The 18,277-nt window shown below is 40.8% G+C and overlaps 1 protein-coding gene across 1 annotated transcript in view; it reads left to right on the top strand.

Annotated features, from left to right (window-relative positions):
- Positions 1–3,316: 3,316 nt before the first annotated feature.
- Positions 3,317–18,277, top strand: part of crabp1a (cellular retinoic acid binding protein 1a) — a 20,371-nt gene continuing 5,410 nt past the window's right edge. Inside the window, exons 1-3 of the mRNA XM_008411193.2 lie at positions 3,317–3,641; positions 8,396–8,574; positions 16,049–16,162. Coding sequence (XP_008409415.1) covers positions 3,572–3,641; positions 8,396–8,574; positions 16,049–16,162 — 363 coding nt within the window. The 5' untranslated portion in view covers positions 3,317–3,571. The remainder of the gene's footprint in view (positions 3,642–8,395; positions 8,575–16,048; positions 16,163–18,277) is intronic.

The following is an 18,277-nucleotide window of genomic DNA, read 5'->3' as shown; positions in this document are numbered from 1 at the left end:
ATCAGAGTGTCTTCAGTCAGAGGTTTCTTCAAATTGGCTGTAGCACAAACCGCTACAGGAGATCCATTTTTTCCATAGCTGTCAGCATCTACAGCAACACTTGGACGAGGTTACAATATTTAATTTCCCTTTGGAATTGATCAAGTATTTTTAAATTGAATTTAACTGAATTATCTGAACCGTTCCTCTGGCTGGCCAATGTCCTGCAGAGTTTTGCAGATTGGTTAAGACATTGGTTTTGCTCTTATCTGACAATAGTATCTTCTTTTACATGTTTGCTGTGTCCACTGCATGTCTTTATTAGCTTCTCTGTACCTTTCAAGGCACTGTAAGCTACAAAAAAGCCTCAAATACAAAGAGGAAAATTGTTGCAAATTTATGAAATAACTCCTATATACATATTACAAGGTGAGAGTACAAGAGAAGTATTATTTAGAGGAGAATTATGTAAAATAACCTCAATCAAAGGACATCAAAGTGATTCTCCTGGCATCTTGGAGCTAATCAGACAAAATATCAGAAGTTCTTTTTATACCACGCAAATAGCAARTAATTTAGATTTTTTTCAATTAAGATCCTAAAAGCACATTAGTTTAGTGACGGTACTGCAGCAGTAATTAGCTAACTATTTAGATCCCTTTTATTAAGTTTTTTTAAACTTTGATTTAACCATTATTTTAGCAGGAAGTGCCATGAGATCAAGTCTCTTTTTTTGAGGGTGACCTGAAAAGGTGGAACGCCTCATGGAAGACGATATTTAAAGGCAGAGTTGATCAAAACTTCAAAATTCACTTTAGTGAAAACAAAATGTAAAAAAAAAAATAGAGTATAAGATTAAGACTTCATAAAATAATTTAAAATGGGTTTAGCTATAGCAGTTACTCTCTTTAAGAAGAGTTTTCATGGGAATTAAATTTTGGACTTTTAAGGACTTTTGCAAATTACTGCAGGACCATGGAGCAACATAAAAGATTTTTTTCCCCCCAGTTTTGAGCAAATTTGACGAACACCAGAGAGAAGCTGATGTGTCGAGCAGAAACTGTGTCCACCCCTCACTGGAGACATGAGACTAAGCAAATACAGGGTTAGTGTCCCCAAGGCAGCTTTATAAATGAATAGAAGCTGATGTTGTTGTCTCTTTGTTTCAGTAAAGTTCACAGAAGTGAGCCAGACAGCGTTTGTAATGAAATGCAAAGCACTGAGATATTSTATCCAGACAACGTAGAACTGAGGAAGCTACTTTCATGTACAGCAGACAATGTCTCTGTAGTCCAGCACATTCAGGAAAGTTGTTTGCACAAGCTCTGTCCTCACACTGAGCTTCAGTCAGGATCTGAGTCAACATAAGAAGCTAAGGGCAGCTTCAAGCTTTACATGTGGCTCATCAGCACTTTTCCCCCTTATATGGTCAAATATATGCTTTAAGAGAACAAGCTTTTGATATAATCATAAACTTGGCACAGGACAGAGACAAAGTAAAGAACAGAAACGCTGCTGGACCAAGTAAGTCTTCTGTGGAAGGAAGAAAATAGAGAACATGTCGTTACTGGCAGCAATAACCCAGTCAAACACGGTTAAACACAAAAAACGCCAGGCCAGGTGTACCAACAATGGGGAAATAGAAAAGAGAAGAAAAGGTTCACGGGGAACTCAATAGGAACATGGAGAACATGATTAGGTGAATCAAAACCAACTGTGTCAGGTGATGGTGAAACGTTTTGGCACAGGCTCGCCCTTTAATCAGATATTGACAAAGTTACTGACTCTGAAATGGAGCAGCCACATCTTCTGCCCGGAAAACATCGTGCTGCTTGACTCAGTGATCGATGTAAACACTGGATAAATTCAACTCAGACAGGGTCTACCACAACAGACAGAAAACATGATACTAAGTTGGCTCTTAGACCAGGGGTAGCTACAGGGTACAAGAGGCGAGCACCCAAAATTTACACATAATCACGTTGGAATGCTGTATAGGAAGATCAGAGGAGGAAGACACTTCCAAAAGTGGTGGATCCTGTGGGACATACACATCAAGACTAACAGACAGGCTGTCCAATTGGACATTGTGGTGGACAAAGAAGACAAAGTAGTGGAAAGTCAGTAGATTCTTAGGTCTATAAAAGCTTTAAGTGTTACATAATCCAASGTGACCATGATATTGGCTACTTCCAGGTGCAGCCCTGGTTTCAGACTATTTTTTCCTCTAATGATAGAATTGTATTTATTCGCAACTGCATGCAGGAAATAAGAAAAGAGAATCCATACAGGAACACAAAGCAACGTTTAAAAGTCCATTAGTAATCATGGTTTATCTTTCATCGTTTGCCTGCTATTCCGTAGATCACTTATTTAATATAATTTTTGACTTTAATCCTATGGATACTTTTTTTTCTTTTTGTCGTTCTTTAGATACATCAAATCTTTGCCATCAAAAACATTGGGAGAAATGGCAAGCCAAATCCATACCGGCATTCACACATAGCGACCTTAAGGTTAGGATATTTTTCTGTCGGATGAAACTTCAAGATGAACCTAAAATGCACAATAATCTTCCCAGGTGAGCTCAATGTAACTTTCTATTAACGTTTGGTTGCACCTTTCGGACTGCTCGATGTTTCAGTGCTTTTTGGACAACATTTGTCCAAAATGTCGATTCGTGTTTGATCCACGAATCGACCGATGCGGTTTCCCGCATCGGTCAGTACAGTACTGGTGACTCAAACAGCCCTCCTCGTCATGCTGTTCACATTTTGACAACTGATCAACCGTACCTTTCCCATTGCAAGGTTTCAAACAGGAAGTTCTCAGATGGAAGTGACATCAGAGCGTCATCAGCGGTTTGCAGCTGAGATCCARAGAGACAGGAAGAGTCACGGAAATGCTGCGACTTTGTGAGAGGCTCACAAAAAACTCTCCTGAATGAATAGGTGGAAGAACTACCTCATAACTGGTTAGCATGGTGGAGGATGTGTGATGCTGTGGGCTTGTTTCTCCTGTTACACTGAATGGCATCATTAATCTTTTCAAATATCAGGAAATGTTTTGAAACATTGGCACTTTTAGTCCGCAAACTCAAAGTTCTTAAAAGAAGGTCAAGAGAAAGTTTATTTAAAAAAAAAAAAAAAAAAGCTAAAATTTGTTCCTTAACACATTTACATCCTAGAAGAATTCAGTCTTTTTCATATCTAAGCAGGCACACGGTCCGGTTTTATATGAGAGAAAGCTTTAAGGGGGAGGGACCTCCGCCGCCTCCCATTAAAGACAGCGGCTATAAAAGGGAAGAAGGAGAAGATTACTCCAGCGCTCTGAAGGAGCTGCCGAGAGAGTGCCCATCTCTGGGAATCCCCCCAAAATTAAATTAAATTAAATTAAATTAAATAAATAAATAAGAGGCTCCGCTGGGTGTAACGTGCAAGTGGGAGGCTGAGCTCAGAGCAGAGGAGCACAGTGAAGAAGAAGGAGGAGGAGAAGGAGGGTGAGAAAGAGTCAGAGAGAGAGAGAGAGAGCGACAGCAGAGCGTGGAACAGGTTTCTTCCTTCTGCAGCCCTCGTACGCAGCCTCAGCAGCCATGCCTAACTTTGCCGGCAACTGGAAGATGAAGAGCAGTGAGAATTTTGATGAACTTCTCAAAGCCCTGGGTGAGTCTCCTCCTGTCTCCTCCTGTCATTGCCATGTGTAGGTTTCGCTCCCGCATCACATCCAAAAAGAAGCAGAAAGCAGCCCCCTTTTTGTTTCTYCTCGTGCTTTGGGATTGCCACGACTCCCCCCCCCACAACGTGATACTGTATCTGAGAAGCTCCCTGGGAAAAGCAGGCAGAGATGCTTCTGAGGGGGAAATCCCTCAGCCGTTCCAGGAGACAAGACTCACTGGATGCTGAATTCCAGCCTAGACAGACGTCGTATTGTTACGTGAAGTGAGAAAAGGAGGAAAGGGGTGAGAGAGGGGGAGAGAGAATAACATTATTCATGTTAAGCATTTAAGTAGGGCATGCATTACTGCCAGGGGAGGTCCGTGGATCACTGTGTTGTTCTTCTGTCTCATGTCCTTTTTCATCCTTTGTCAACCTGCTCAGTCTTTCCAGATGATTGTGGTGGTTTAGATTTAGACCAGTTTAACTGGGTCACTTGATTGTGTTGCAGCGTTTCGTCACGCCGCCGGGGCCGCTGAGACGGACGGGGACGCGGCAAAAGGCTTGACGTCTTTTAGAATAATGTAGAAACCTTCAGGGAGATGGTCCCACTTTGCTCAGGAGCTCAACGGGAGGGTGGCAGGTTACTTTTGAAATCCCTCACATTTCCACAAGTTGAACTCATAACGTGTTTTTTGGGGGGGGCGTTTTATGTGGAAAGACGGACACAAAGTACCTGCTAAATACAGATAAATCCTAAAAGAAGAACACTTAGTACCAYAAAAAACCTGAGACTGGGCTGGAGGTCCAACTTCTTGCAGGATACCAACCATGAACAATGGCATTACGATGGCATAGTTTAGGTTACGTGTTAGAATAGCCCAGTCAAAGTCCACACTTGTAAAATCAGTATTCAGAGACAATCAGCAATTKTGCAAAGATAAATCAAGACAGTAAATGTCAGTGTTTAAAGGCAAAAAGCTGGTGCACCTGACAAATGAATACAAAGAATACACACCTTTCATAGTTCATGGGCTTTTTTTAAATGGAAAACTTTGTATGATTTTGCTTCCACTTCACAATTATGCACTCATTACATAAAGTCTCAATTAAATATGCTGAAGTTTGTGGCTGTAATACGACAAAATGTTACAAGTGAACAAATGAGAAYAATTTGAAAGGTACAGCAGTTTGAATTTTTGGATAAAATTGCCATGCTGAATAATAAAAAAAGATATTACCTGCAATACAACATGTGCATTATTTTATGTGCCTGAGTAATTGAATCTTGCAGTCATTTTGCTTTGGTCACCTTTTTCCTCAACAGCCATACTTRAAATATCAATTATAAGCAGCAAAGGTTAAATGAAAAACATTAAGTTTTCCTTCCTAATTTGTAGTTCTCCTGCACACTTTCCTGAGTTTATTTTTTTATTTTTTGTTAAGGTTGCCAAAGCATCAGCTCTACTGATGTGATCTTTGGTTTTAAGGACAAAGCCTTAGCATCTCATCCAGCACATTAAGCACATCTGCTAGAGCAGATCAGCCGTTAGCTCTATGAGAACAGCTCGGTCAGAGCGAGAGACACAGAAAGAGAGAGAGAGAGAGAAAGACATCCCTGATGGTTATATCTAATGTGGATTCCAGCGCTGAGGGGCCGCCACTTTCCATCAACGTCTTTCTAATTACCTGTTGAGTCAAAAAGAAAAAAGATAGCTACAGTGTCTTGTAATGACAAAATTTACTGTGACTGGGGATTTCATGAGATACATCGGTGGAGATCGGAAGGAGAATGAGACAAGGCTTTCAATGTTTTCAGCAAATAAAAATCCATAACATGTGGAATGTGTTTTTGTTCGACCGTCTTTATTCTGATGCTCCCGTATAAAATCTGAAGTTGGTTCAGAGGTCACCTAATTAGCAGAGTTCACCTGAGGGTAATTTAATTCAAATGTAAATCTTGCTTTGTACTCAGCGTAAGCCAGCGGTGTCAAACTCCAGTCCTCAAAAGCCGGTGTCCTGCAACAGGACACCTGGTTCCATTATCAGCTCATTTCAGAGCTCTGAACAGTTTGACTGCATGTAAGTGAGGCAGTTTCACCATTTAATTCAAGTGTGCAGGACAAGAGATACAAAGTTGTATGACAACAGCCCTTAAGGACTTGACTTTAAGACCACTGATATAAACCATTGTGGAGACAGAAGTTTGCTGCCACAAGATCAGGGCTTGGGTTGGAGTAGGAAGAGTCACCCCTCCAGTCACTTACCACCCTATGGAAAGACCATACTCTCCAGAAGAACACCAAGATGAAATTCTTGGGAATGCTGGTATGGTCTGTGGCATTGTATGGCTGCAGGACGCGGACCCTGAGGGCTGCAGGTATGAAGAGATTGATGGACTTCGGGATGGACTGCTACAGGAGGGCACTAAGAATCAGCTGATGGGCACAGAGCGGCAGTTTGTGGTATCTGTCAAAAAGTGGAAGCTTCACTATGTTATCAGGACCCAGAACCTCTGCACCCACATCCTGGAGTGTAGAGCTGACGAGAAGCGGTTGAGGGGAAGACAAAGATGGCACTAGAAGGATGACATCAGAGACTTGACGGGAAGATTAATGAAGGAACGAACAGCTGTCACCAGAGAGTACAGAAAGGAAGAGCAAGATGCATCTATGGTCCCCGAACCTCAACAAGAGACTAGAAATTTACTTCTTCTATGAAGGTCTCAGAGGCTTGATGGAGAACATYAAAGGACAAACAGCATCGCGAAGGCAAAAGAAAACACCAGGCAACTCTGAGATGAAATTGTGGGRAAGCTTGAGGCAAAGTTACGTTCTAAAACCATATCCTACACTTCAAACATGTCACACAGAGTTCCTCTATCCATCTGTCCAACATGAAAATAGTATGGCACAACTGCAAACGTATCAAGCAATGAGCAACTACCTGGAATGACTGGGCAGGCCAAATGTTAATCTGAGAACCAACCAAGATGCTTGTGGTAATTAAGGAGGAAGAAGTCCTGTATGTAGCCATCTGGGAGACACAGTAAGGAACTGAAGGAAGTTCACATGTCAGATGAGGACAAATGAAAACTTTTTGACCTACCGCTACACTAGTAGTTGTGTTGCAATCAGATGGTTTTAGGTTTAATTCCAGCTTCCTCCTGCCTCAAGGCTAGGCACTGAATTACCTACCAATCTGCGTGTATCTAATGCTTTGATTGGCCAGTATGACTAGAAAGGAGCATTTACATAAAAGCTCACACCAAACATCACTCTAAACAGACCATCTCCATTGTAAAACAGTTGTGCTACAATGCACTAAGGGGATGCTTTTCTAGGGCAGTTCAAAAACCCTAAAGATACAGCAAGAGTTTCCATTGATAATGGAGGCAGAATCATGCTGTAGACATATTTAATTTCAGCAGAGAGTAGGTATGTGGTCAGAGTTGAAGGGAAGATGGATGGAGCTAAATGCGGTTTGAGCGTGTATGCTCTGCGAGCCATCGTACGCGCAGATTGCAGAAAGCAGAAAGCACAATGTCGTCAGCAAAAAGATCAAAGTGGTTGGATTGGACATAAAAGTTGTGAAAACTTTCTGYTCTCAAAATCAGATGTAGTGGTCTAGATACTAAAGAGTTCAGCATTTTGCTGACTTTGCTCCTGGAAAGGGACAGAACAGGCTGCTTGGCTAACTGGCCCTCATGCATATTTTATGTTAGAAAACCACATGTTGAGGTCTCCTAGATTATGGGTGGGGTTGATTAACCCTAGTTCTAATTAACTCCCAATCTTGGGTGTTCACCAAATGGAACCGCTGTGGTATCATAAGAGTGTGATTTGCCAAAAAATATTTAACAAGAACTTTCAAAAAGAATTGATAATTTTATCCTGTCTCTAAAGTCTTTGGCTTTCTATGGAAAAAAAATCCTGTTTGCTCTTTTGGTAGAGGATGGTAGAAAGAAATCAAAGAGTCAGGATTTGGCAGGACATAAAGCCAGATGGCTGTTACAGAGTCAAACCAAGCATGCCAAACACTTGTCACAGGCCATACAACCATCAGGCTAAAGGAGACACCTAGCGATAACCTGTTTTGACAAACATGAGTTTCTATCCCTTCAGTTTGAAGCTCGGTGCCCTAATTCCTCAAATTTCTTCCCTTCTCAATAAACAGCTAAGGTTTCTGTCAGAGTTCATTGTGATTTTACTCCAAAACAAGCACATTTCTGTCGCTCTCTGTAAAAAATATGTGTGGCTTGTTCGAGGCAGACAGACACACATACAACCGCACACGCACACACACGCGCGTGCACACACGCACGCACGCACACACACACCAATAAAGGGAGACATTCAGCCAGCAAGTCTCACTATGTCTGAGTTTCTGAGCTGATGTGGGCTGGCATGAGAGACTTGAGCGCTCTAAATCTGGGAAGGGGGCAGACTGGAAGATTATCTGCCAAAAATGGGAGCACAAATAAGAGACATCATGCATACTTGGATTCTTTTTAGGTTTCCTCTCTCTTTGCTTCACTGTCAGTGGTTTTTGTTCTGTCGGTTCCAGAAATTATATCTTTTTCTTAGAAATTAGAATTTTATTTATGTGGCCTTATCTGGCTCTGACTGAGATCAACAAGCAGCACTGCAAACCCAGTGACCCTAATGCTTCTGAAATGACGGTGCATGCAGTGTCTCACGCTGTGTTGGCGAAATGTAACGCGCTCTGTCTGCGTTAACCTAATCTGGGTCGTGTCTGTTCAGGTGTGAATGCCATGTTGAGGAAGGTAGCTGTGGCGGCGGCCTCAACCCCTCAAGTGGAGATCCACCAGGACGGCGAGCAGTTCTACATCAAGACGTCCACCAGCGTGCGCACCACAGAGATCAACTTCCGTATCGGCGAAGAGTTCAATGAGGAGACTGTGGACGGCCGCAAGGTCAAGGTAGGATGACGCAACCTGTTCTCGTTAGGTCTAAGAATTTGAAATGTGGCATATTAAAAAAATCTGCGACATAAAGCCAGAATCTAAATCCTGGTTATTCATTTGGTAGTTTTGGTTCTTCAAGTTACAGCTTTGTTTTTGTTTTATTAATTCTTTCATTACTTTCTGTGATCTGGTCAAGCACTAGAATAAAAGAAAATCTCAGTGGAAACTGCAGATGGTCACCTCGTACGCAGATGACGCTGTGAAAACCTTTGAAGGGGAATGCTGTACAAAGTTGACTTTTTTGAGCTTCSCATCATAGTATAATGTCATTCCCTCATCAAAAGTCAAAAGTTTAAGTTGCTGTTGATATATACAACATTTTCATTTCAACTGAAGGTAACATAGTTACTTGATTGTGGTATGAATAACGTAACTATACACATCAAATATTAACCAACATATTTGATGTGTACTGATAATTCTAATGATGGCACTTGACACATTTTAATGTCTGTTATTGATTTTCACAACTACATGATGTGTTTATGATGGGTTTTTTTTTTACGTTTTCACAATGTAAAGCACTTTGAGCTTACATGTTGCTGAAATGTGCTACACAAATAAACTTCATTGATTGATAAAATGTCCCCACATGCTTAGACAACACATAATACCGCCCCTTTAACAACACAATGATGGGGTTAAACTGAGTCTTTAGTTGTAGAGTGTTAAAGAAATAAATCAGAAAATCTTGCTTATGTTTCTGTATTTCCTGGGTTACTCTTCTTACTCCACAACTTTCAGTCCTTGGTGGTGAGTTCACTTAATTGTCATGTGGTAATTTATTATGATTGCTTTTGCAGTGGTATGTCTGCTTGTGGCCATTGCCAGCAATAAATGTAATTGGTGTCCTCAAACAAAGGCCAGTGGGGCCTGTCTGACCCGTTTGTTCCCTGGGCCTTTGCCCAGTAGGCCCGGGCACTGATCCCTAAATGCTTCACCCCGTCACCACTCAGAAAATTTAATCCCAGTGAATCCAACATACTACTGTGTTCTTCCATTACACCTTTCTTGTACAAAACATTTTGAGAATTAAATGGGACCGAGACACAAAAGAGTCAACAGGCTTTATGCTACAGTTCATTTTAATTAGGATAAAAGTAGGATATTGTATCAACAGTGCCTGGAAAAAGTATGCAAACCTTTTGAAACCCTAAAATGTCTGCAGCCGACTCTTACTACTGTTGATATGAAAGGGAATGTCTTTCAGAAAGGGACTGCGTGAGATTAAAATTTGCGGAAGGTGCGCAGGTCTTCCAGAGAGAACGTAGAAAAACACCAAGACCTTTGAGTCTAAAACTGAATTGTTTGGATGCCAGAACAGATCAAATGTTTGGCACAGTCCAGGAAAAGAACATCAYACCGTCTGTGAAGGTGTGAGGTTTTTCACACCTTACTTTATGTTTAGGAGCATTCCTAAACCTAAAGTAAAGGTTTAGAAATATGTTAGACTAGGACTTGGCCAGTTCACCATCATAACATCCACCATATTAGAGGGGACTTGATGAAAATGTGAGACCATCTGTAAAAACCTTGAAGCTGAAGSAGAATTGGAACCGGCAACATAACAACAAGCAAATATCTAGTAAATACGACTAATGACTGACTGAAAGAAGTGCGGCAAACTTTTCTCTGATCGATGTTAGAAACTGGCAGGTGGGGTAGACACAAGAGCATTTCACCGTTAATTCACCCAAAGGGGCTCAGGTTAGATAATCGGAGGTACAGTTTTCAAACTTTCTCTTCAATTTTTGCTAATATATTTCTTTTTTATGAATAAAACTTTTTTGTTTCCTGAGTGCAGTTAAATTGACTTAATTTCTTGTCAATGACAATATGCAACCAAGAGTGCGAGAACTTGTTGTCTTGTGAAGGTGGGTGATGAAAAACTACAGTCCTTCCTCCAGTCTCATCATTCGGTATAATGTTCACGTTTTGGTAGAAAAGGCTGGATTGATTCGGATGATAGTTTCTCTTTGAAGCCCTTCACACCCGGAGGAGAAGGGGGATTCACTCATCTTCACACAGACAGAGCTCCAACAAAGTCAACTGGCTTTCCTTGCATTTTGTTAAAAAAAAAAAAGGTCTTAGGACTAGGAATAATAATAATAATGATAAAAAGACATTGTGGGGTGTGCTGTGGTGGCGCAGGGGATAAGCACAACCCACATATGGAGGCCTGAGTCCTTGACACAGTTGTCGCAGGTTCAATTCCTGGCCTTGTCAACCTTTGCTGCATGTCTTCCCCCGTCTCTCATTACCCACTTTCCTGTTAATTAACTATCAAATAAAGGCCGCTAGAGCTAAAAAAAMCCCCAAAAAAGACGTTGCGAAAACTTTACCAAACAAAACATCTGGAGTCCTACCAGCTTTCTTATCGTATTAAGACCCAGGGACAACAGATGTACTCCATGACATCATGCAATAGGAGCGAACTGGTTTCGTAGCAACGTCTCCTGATAGCATCTCAGCTCTGAGATATACAAGACATCTGTTTTATGGAAACACATACTGTGTTAGAGAAAGCAGATGAGTAGGACTGACTGTCGGTCCTCGTCGTATCCAAAAGAAACCAAATGATCACGACTTTCCCGTCAAAAATTGCATGGTTCATCTCATCGTCACAACATTCATTGCTCCTCTATTAGTCCTTTTACACTCTTAGTAAAAAATAAAAAATAAAGCTCAGTTTTGTTGCATTGGGAGACCCTGCAGGCGGCTGGAGTTCTGTCTCTCACGGTAACATGTCGAGCTTCCCTCCACAGATGTATATAATGTATTCACCTACACTATGTGCTGCATGCTGATGGGTTACATAACACTGAAAACAGGAGTGGATGACGGCGGAACTTTCCAGTTTCTTTCAGCATATCAGAAAACTAGAGTTTGGAGTTTACAAAAGGAGCCTTCTGTCGTTTGAGAGATCACAGACCAATGTCACATATTTTGGATACATGTTAATTATTTTATTATTTGTTAGACACTAATAATTCACATTTGAGTATTTAAAGCCGTTTTTATCAATTGCCCGATGTACACAGGTAGGCACTGGGAGGTGCCAGAGCGCCTGCCTTATTTCCTCTGGACAGAAAAAGTGCCCGTAGAAAATCTTTTTTTTTTTTTTTAGCAAAAAAATAGAGTCCAAGGTAGAGTCCACAATGCCATCCTGGACTCTTGTGGTCAAAGGTAGCATCTCTGGATTTAAAAGCCTACAGGTCCTTCTCAAAAAATTAGCATATTGTGATAAAGTTTATTATTTTCCATAATGTAATGATAAAAATTAAACTGTCATATTTTAGATTCATGGCACACCAACTGAAATATTTCAGGTCTTTTATTGTTTTAATACTGTTGATTTTGGCATACAGCTCATAAAAACCCAAAATTCCTGTTTCAAAATATTAGCATATTTCATCCGACCAATAAAAGAAAAGACTTTTAATACCAAAAAAGTCAACCTTCAAATAATTATGTTCAGTTATGCACTCAATACTTGGTCAGGAATCCTTTTGCAGCCTTCAATGCGGCGTGGCATGGAGGCAATCAGCCTGTGGCACTGCTGAGGTGTTATGGAGGCCCAGGATGCTTCGACGGCCTTAAACTCATCCAGAGTTTTGGGTCCATAAAGCTTTTCAGCAGATGGAAGCATGAAGTGCTCCAAAATCTCCTGATAGCTGCTGCATTGACCCTGCCCTTGATAAAACACAGTGGACCAACACCAGCAGCTGACATGGCTCCYCAGACCATCACTGACTGTGAGTACTTGACACTGGACTTCTGGCCTTTTGGCCTTTCCTTCTCTCCAGTTTTCCTCCAGACTCTGGCACCTTGATTTCCGAATGACATGCAAAATTTGCTTTCATCCAAAAAAAGTACTTTGGACCACTGAGCAACAGTCCAGTGCTGCTTCTCTGTAGCCCAGGTCAGGCGCTTCTGCCGCTGTTTCTGGTTCAACAGTGGCTTGACCTGGGAATGCAGCACCTGTAGCCCATTTCCTGCACACGCCTGTGCACGGTGGCTCTGAATGTTTCTACTCCAGACTCAGTCCACTGCTTCCACAGGTCCCCCAAGGTCTGGAATCGGCCCTTCTCCACAATCTTCCTCAGGGTCCGGTCACCTCTTCTTGTTGTGCAGCGTTTTCTGCCACACTTTTTCCTTCCCACTGAGGTGCCTTGATGCAACACTCTGGGAACAGCCTATTCATTCAGAAATGTCTTTCTGTGTCTTAACCTCTTGCTTGATGGTGTCAATGATGGCCTTCTGGACAGCAGTCAGGTCAGCAGTCTTACCCATGATTGCGGTTTTGAGTAATGAGTCAGGCTGGGCGTTTTTAAAAGCCTCAGGAATCTTTTGCAGGTGTTTAGAGTTACTTTGTTGATTCAGATGATCAGGTTAACTGCTCGTTCAGAGAACCTTTTCATGATATGCTAATTTTTTGAGACAGTGATTTTGGGTTTTCATGAGCTGTATGCCAAAATCATCAGTTAAAACAATAAAAGACCTGAAATATATCAGTTGGTGTGCAATGAATCTAAAATATATGACACTTTAATTTTTATCATTACATTATGGAAAATAATTAACTTTATCACAATATGCTAATTTTTTGAGAAGGACCTGTATATTACCAATGCTCTACCCAACATAGTTTTGTTATCAATTCGCAGGGCTCGCACTATTTAAACTGAATTTTGGAAATTTAAAAACATAATTCCCAACAGCCATGTGCCGCACAAGGTGCCATTTTTTCTCTCCCACTTGAGCAAAATGTCTTTGCATGCCTCTGCCTACACCAGTCCATACCTCCATAGTTAGATATTCAGAGAGAGAGAGAACTTGGGAGAACACATCAATATTTAAGAATCTTAACAGAGAAACTTTTCATTTTGATGCAGTCTTCAAATTATGTTTGCTGACAAGGAGAGTTACCTTATGAAGTGAGAGAATTTGCTTTTTTTTTTTTTTTTACTTTGCTGCGTCACTAAAAACATCAAGGTATAAACCCAAACATGGATCAATCCAGCCTTGTGTCCCATTACAAGTTGGTTTATGGGTTTGATGTAATATTCTGCATTAGAAAAAGAGAAGTTGTTCAGAGTTGGGCAACGCTGTTCTCCTCACCTCATTAAGGAGCTCTGTTTATGCAATGTATGTCAAATTTAGGTTTCAACTACATAAACTCTAATAGTGGTATAAAGCTTCAACGTTTATTTCACAATTTTTGTAAACATGAGTGCTATTTTCTTTACCATTCTGTGCACAAACTATAAGTACTTTGTTTCAGGAGAAAAAAAAAAAGCTGTTCTAGGCGCTGAAACAACACAGTCTGGAGGTACCTGCGGGAATCGGGGCCCGCTGAGCCCTGCACATGCTCTTGCTGTGTGGGAGGTGTTTCTGTGGAGTGCTGGCAGACTCTCRGGTGCAGCGATCTGGCAGAGGAAACCATAGTGGGYTAAGTCACCTGCGGCTGGYGGGATTATGCTCTGATGTATGTCTGGCAGTCAAGTTGATTAACTAGAGCCACAAGGTTAAAAAGCTCCGGTTAATCCGACTGACTTCGATGGGATTAGCCAGGATCTAGTCACTTCAGGAAGGGGGAAAGTGATGGATGGTTTTCCTGTCACTTCCAGATGTGGGTGAGWACCTTTGGGTTGCTCTGTAGAATGTTATTCAACGAGAATGTCTTTTAGGCAAATCTTTTCCATCTGAGACAAAGTTATAGAGGGGAGTATCATGTGTCTTTCAAGCACTTACTGCCATTTCATACCAAAAATGATKTGTATATATACCAAACAAGACTTAAATTACATTTAACTTCATAATTTAACGCCTTGAATTTGGGTCTCTGTCTCTTTAAAAACTCCTCCTCCTTCTGAAACTCCGCCTTCCTTACAACAYCACTGCTTTATGAACCCTTTAATAATGTTTTAACCAGCGTTTCACTKACAAGTAGCTCGTAYAATGAGCACAGCAGCAGTTTGTTAATTGCTGCCACTAGTCTGAAGGAGCAGAGTGGGGCAGTGGCAGCTACTGAGCTWCTGTWAGGCTCAGCAGCTTAKAAGCTGCATCTGTGGGGAGGAGCTTCGTCCTCAAAGGYGGGGCTAGGTCCAACCAGCCGTTTTACAAAGCTGAATGGTTGCCACGGGAGATTAAAGGATTTCTCAAATATGCATAAAAGAATCAAGTCAAACACTCCAGGCATGTTTTTGATGAGGGTATAACATTATAACGTGATGTAAAGCTAAAAGAAGTCCCATTTTCACAATACTGGCCCTTTAATTACTCATTTTGAGCTGAACAACTGTGACAAAAGTCAGACTTCGAAGACCCAACATTCACACTTTTAAGTCTAAGAAATGTAAACTGTTGTTTGTTTGTTTTTTAAACAGATCATTACACACTTCATGCAACATTGTTTCTAATGAGTGATGCAAAATCATGAGAGCAACACTGTTAAAAAAAACATTAAGTGGTAAAACAAACCTACATGGTGAATTTGTATTACTGATGGGAATGCGTTGAAGCTCTTTAGAGAAGAAAATGTGTGAGAACATTTTGACAGAGAAATTGTTTTCTAAGTCAGAGACTAAGATCAATACTGGAGCTCAAATGTTGCTGTAGCTAATTGACTGTCTTCTGGCTTGAGGGGGGGAAAAAATCAAAGTAAAGCTTTAGAAAAGCTCTGAGGTTTTCACAGCTTGGCAAGGATTCTGTATGGCAGCCTGCAGGGCCCAAGACCTTTGATATGGTGATTAACATTTGCCCATGAAAGACTGAGGCAGCTGCTTAATTCACAACTGAACTACAGTTCTTTCACAAATCAAGACTAAATTAAGCTATTAAACAAGTGTTATGGTGTCAGTACTTCTACAAATACAATGCCAGAAGTGTTGATATTTTAGGTACGGTAGACTCCCAGCCATGCTAGCTAGCTTTTAGATAGCTAGCTAACGACACTCCAAAGATTTACAACTGGGTACGTGTAAATCTACACAATTTGTCTTCAAAGCCAGAAGAAACTACATTGCCCAGTTGGTTAAAGGTCCAACGCTAACACGCCTACCTGTTATCAGTTTATTTACAAAATGAAATTAGCCAGGTCAATGTTCATGTCGGCTGTCTTTCACTATTGACTATCTGCTTATGGAAATCTATAACTCGTAGCAAAATTTAAATGTTACTTCTCACTCAATGTTAATTTTTAACTCCTAAAATAGTCGATATGAACACAGTTTGGGAGTCGGGGCTTATGTGCTTGTTTGATTCCAGAGAACGGTAAAATAAGTGACTGGGATTTATGGTGAATAACATATTGCTGGCATTTACCTGCAGTTTTAAGCTCATAATTATATATTTATGTCCAGCATCATAAAGTTACTCTGTGACAAAGGGAGAAGATATTAAAGACATCAGTCTCTTTTCTGTGCAGAGCCTGGCCACCTGGGAGTCAGAGAACAAGATTTACTGTCAGCAGACTCTGGTGGACGGAGACGGCCCGAAGACCTACTGGACCCGAGAGCTGAACGGGAACGAACTCACACTGGTGAGTACACATCCATGAGTCGTGGCTGTAGGGAGAGCCTCGTGATAATTAGGCTTATAATGGTACGATATCTTAATGATAACTGGGCCCTAAGGCAAAATACCCTTAAGTATTTTTGCTTTTTTTTTTTTTACTCCATGTGCCCATTCATTCATCTAAAAAGACAAAAAAACAAGCGACATTCTCCCTCTCAATCTGAAGATAGACCTGCTATAAAGACGTCATTGATATGATGCGTCTGGCTTTCTCTCTGGGTCTTTTCTGGTATCTCAACAAAAAGACATTAAATTCTAGGAGGCAGGGGCGGATCTAGAAAAATATTTATGGGGTGGCAAGAGGGGGGCAGGGATTTTTTCAGGGGTGGCAGTATATGCCAGCATAAATATAAAACGTCTCATTCTCACATTTAGCTTACACAGACCTAACATTGGACTTAATTGACTTGATTTACTTGTTGCAAAATATTGTTTTTAACTTGCATTGTTTCAAAATTAGCTTCATGAAGCACTGAGGCTTAATATAGTATAGTTAATTATTTTTATGTCTTTCATACTCCTGCTAATTGATATGTATTACTGGATTGGACAGTGCCTGTTAGTCGCTATGTGATTCATTGAGTTATGTCTAGAAAACCATTTTATCCCAATGCAGGACGAGCAGAAATCTGTCACAAAAATATTCATAGCGTCATCATTTGTTATCAGATATATCTAAATAAAGAGGAGAAAACTGATGTTTGATAAATTCTCTGTGATACAAATCTATAAACAATTTTGTTTCCGTTAGTTCTGTCAAGATGCAAGAAGGGGAAAATTTCTCTTATATTGGTCAATCGTTTTATTTCAAATATGCTGTAGGAGCCTTAGGTTGATGATTAGTTCAGTTTTTGATGCTTATTTAACTTTCAGAAATTGCAGCGGCTGCAGACAGTGCACCACAATAAAGGTACAATAAAGCTGATAAACAGGTGAAGAACCAAACACCACTTCTATTCTGCCTTTTCTCGCTCTGTGTTGGCTTTACACGGACCCGTTGCCATGGCAACCGACAGACAACAGCTCAACGAGCAGATAGAGCAGAGGTTACCGATCAGGGGAATCAACACCAAAAAACAAACATTTCCCACACAAAAAAGTACCAAAAACACCAAAACTGAACATTGGGTCTGTTACATAATGTGGTCAGCCTTGATGTCTATATTGTCATTATTAATAAGTTTTCGCCTGAGCACAGAGCTGGTTGATTAGCTGATTTAAACAGCTGCTCTACTGATGACGTGGYGGGCGGGTTGACCTGTTTTAGTGCTAACGGAACCAAAACACACCGAACTGCGCAGCACATGCTAAGGTTATGAAAGTCAATAGACGGCTAGCAACAGTTAGGCTAGAATACCTGACCCACTGCTACTTCTTCAATGTTTTCTTTAAGTTAAAACTTTTTCCTCACCTGTTAGATCTGAAGCCTTTGTTATCTAATTCATAGGGTTGAATTAACCGCTAAATATTGCGTCCATTTTTCAGATTATTTGCGTTACTGTGGTATTTTCCTGACCACCCATAATGTTGACTCAATGACAGCAATAGCACAGGAGTGGCGCACGATAAGTCACGTAATGTCCAGTCCAGTCATTTACACGTCCTCAAAAAATTAGCATATTGTGATAAAGTTCATTATTTTCCATAATGTAATGATAAAAATTAAACTGTCATATTTTAGATTCATTGCACACCAACTGAAATATTTCAGGTCTTTTATTGTTTTAATACTATTGATTTTGGCATACTGTTCATGAAAACCCAAAATTCCTGTCTCAAAATATTAGCATATTTCATCCGACCAATAAAAGAAAAGACTTTTAATACCAAAAAAGTCAACCTTCAAATAATTATGTTCAGTTATGCACTCAATACTTGGTCAGGAATCCTTTTGCAGCCTTCAATGCGGCATGGAGGCAATCAGCCTGTGGCTCTGCTGAGGTGTTATGGAGGCCCAGCCTTAAACTCATCCAGAGTTTTGGGTTTTGCGTCTCTCAACTTTCTCTTCACAATATCCCACAGATTCTCTATGGGGTTCAGGTCAGGAGAGTTGGCAGGCCAACAGTAACACCATGGTCAG

Source organism: Poecilia reticulata, linkage group LG6, assembly GCF_000633615.1.
Source record: "Poecilia reticulata strain Guanapo linkage group LG6, Guppy_female_1.0+MT, whole genome shotgun sequence".
Taxonomy (NCBI): domain Eukaryota; kingdom Metazoa; phylum Chordata; class Actinopteri; order Cyprinodontiformes; family Poeciliidae; genus Poecilia; species Poecilia reticulata.
The sequence above is the reverse complement of the archived record's forward strand: the minus strand, read 5'-3'. Positions and strand labels throughout refer to the sequence as shown.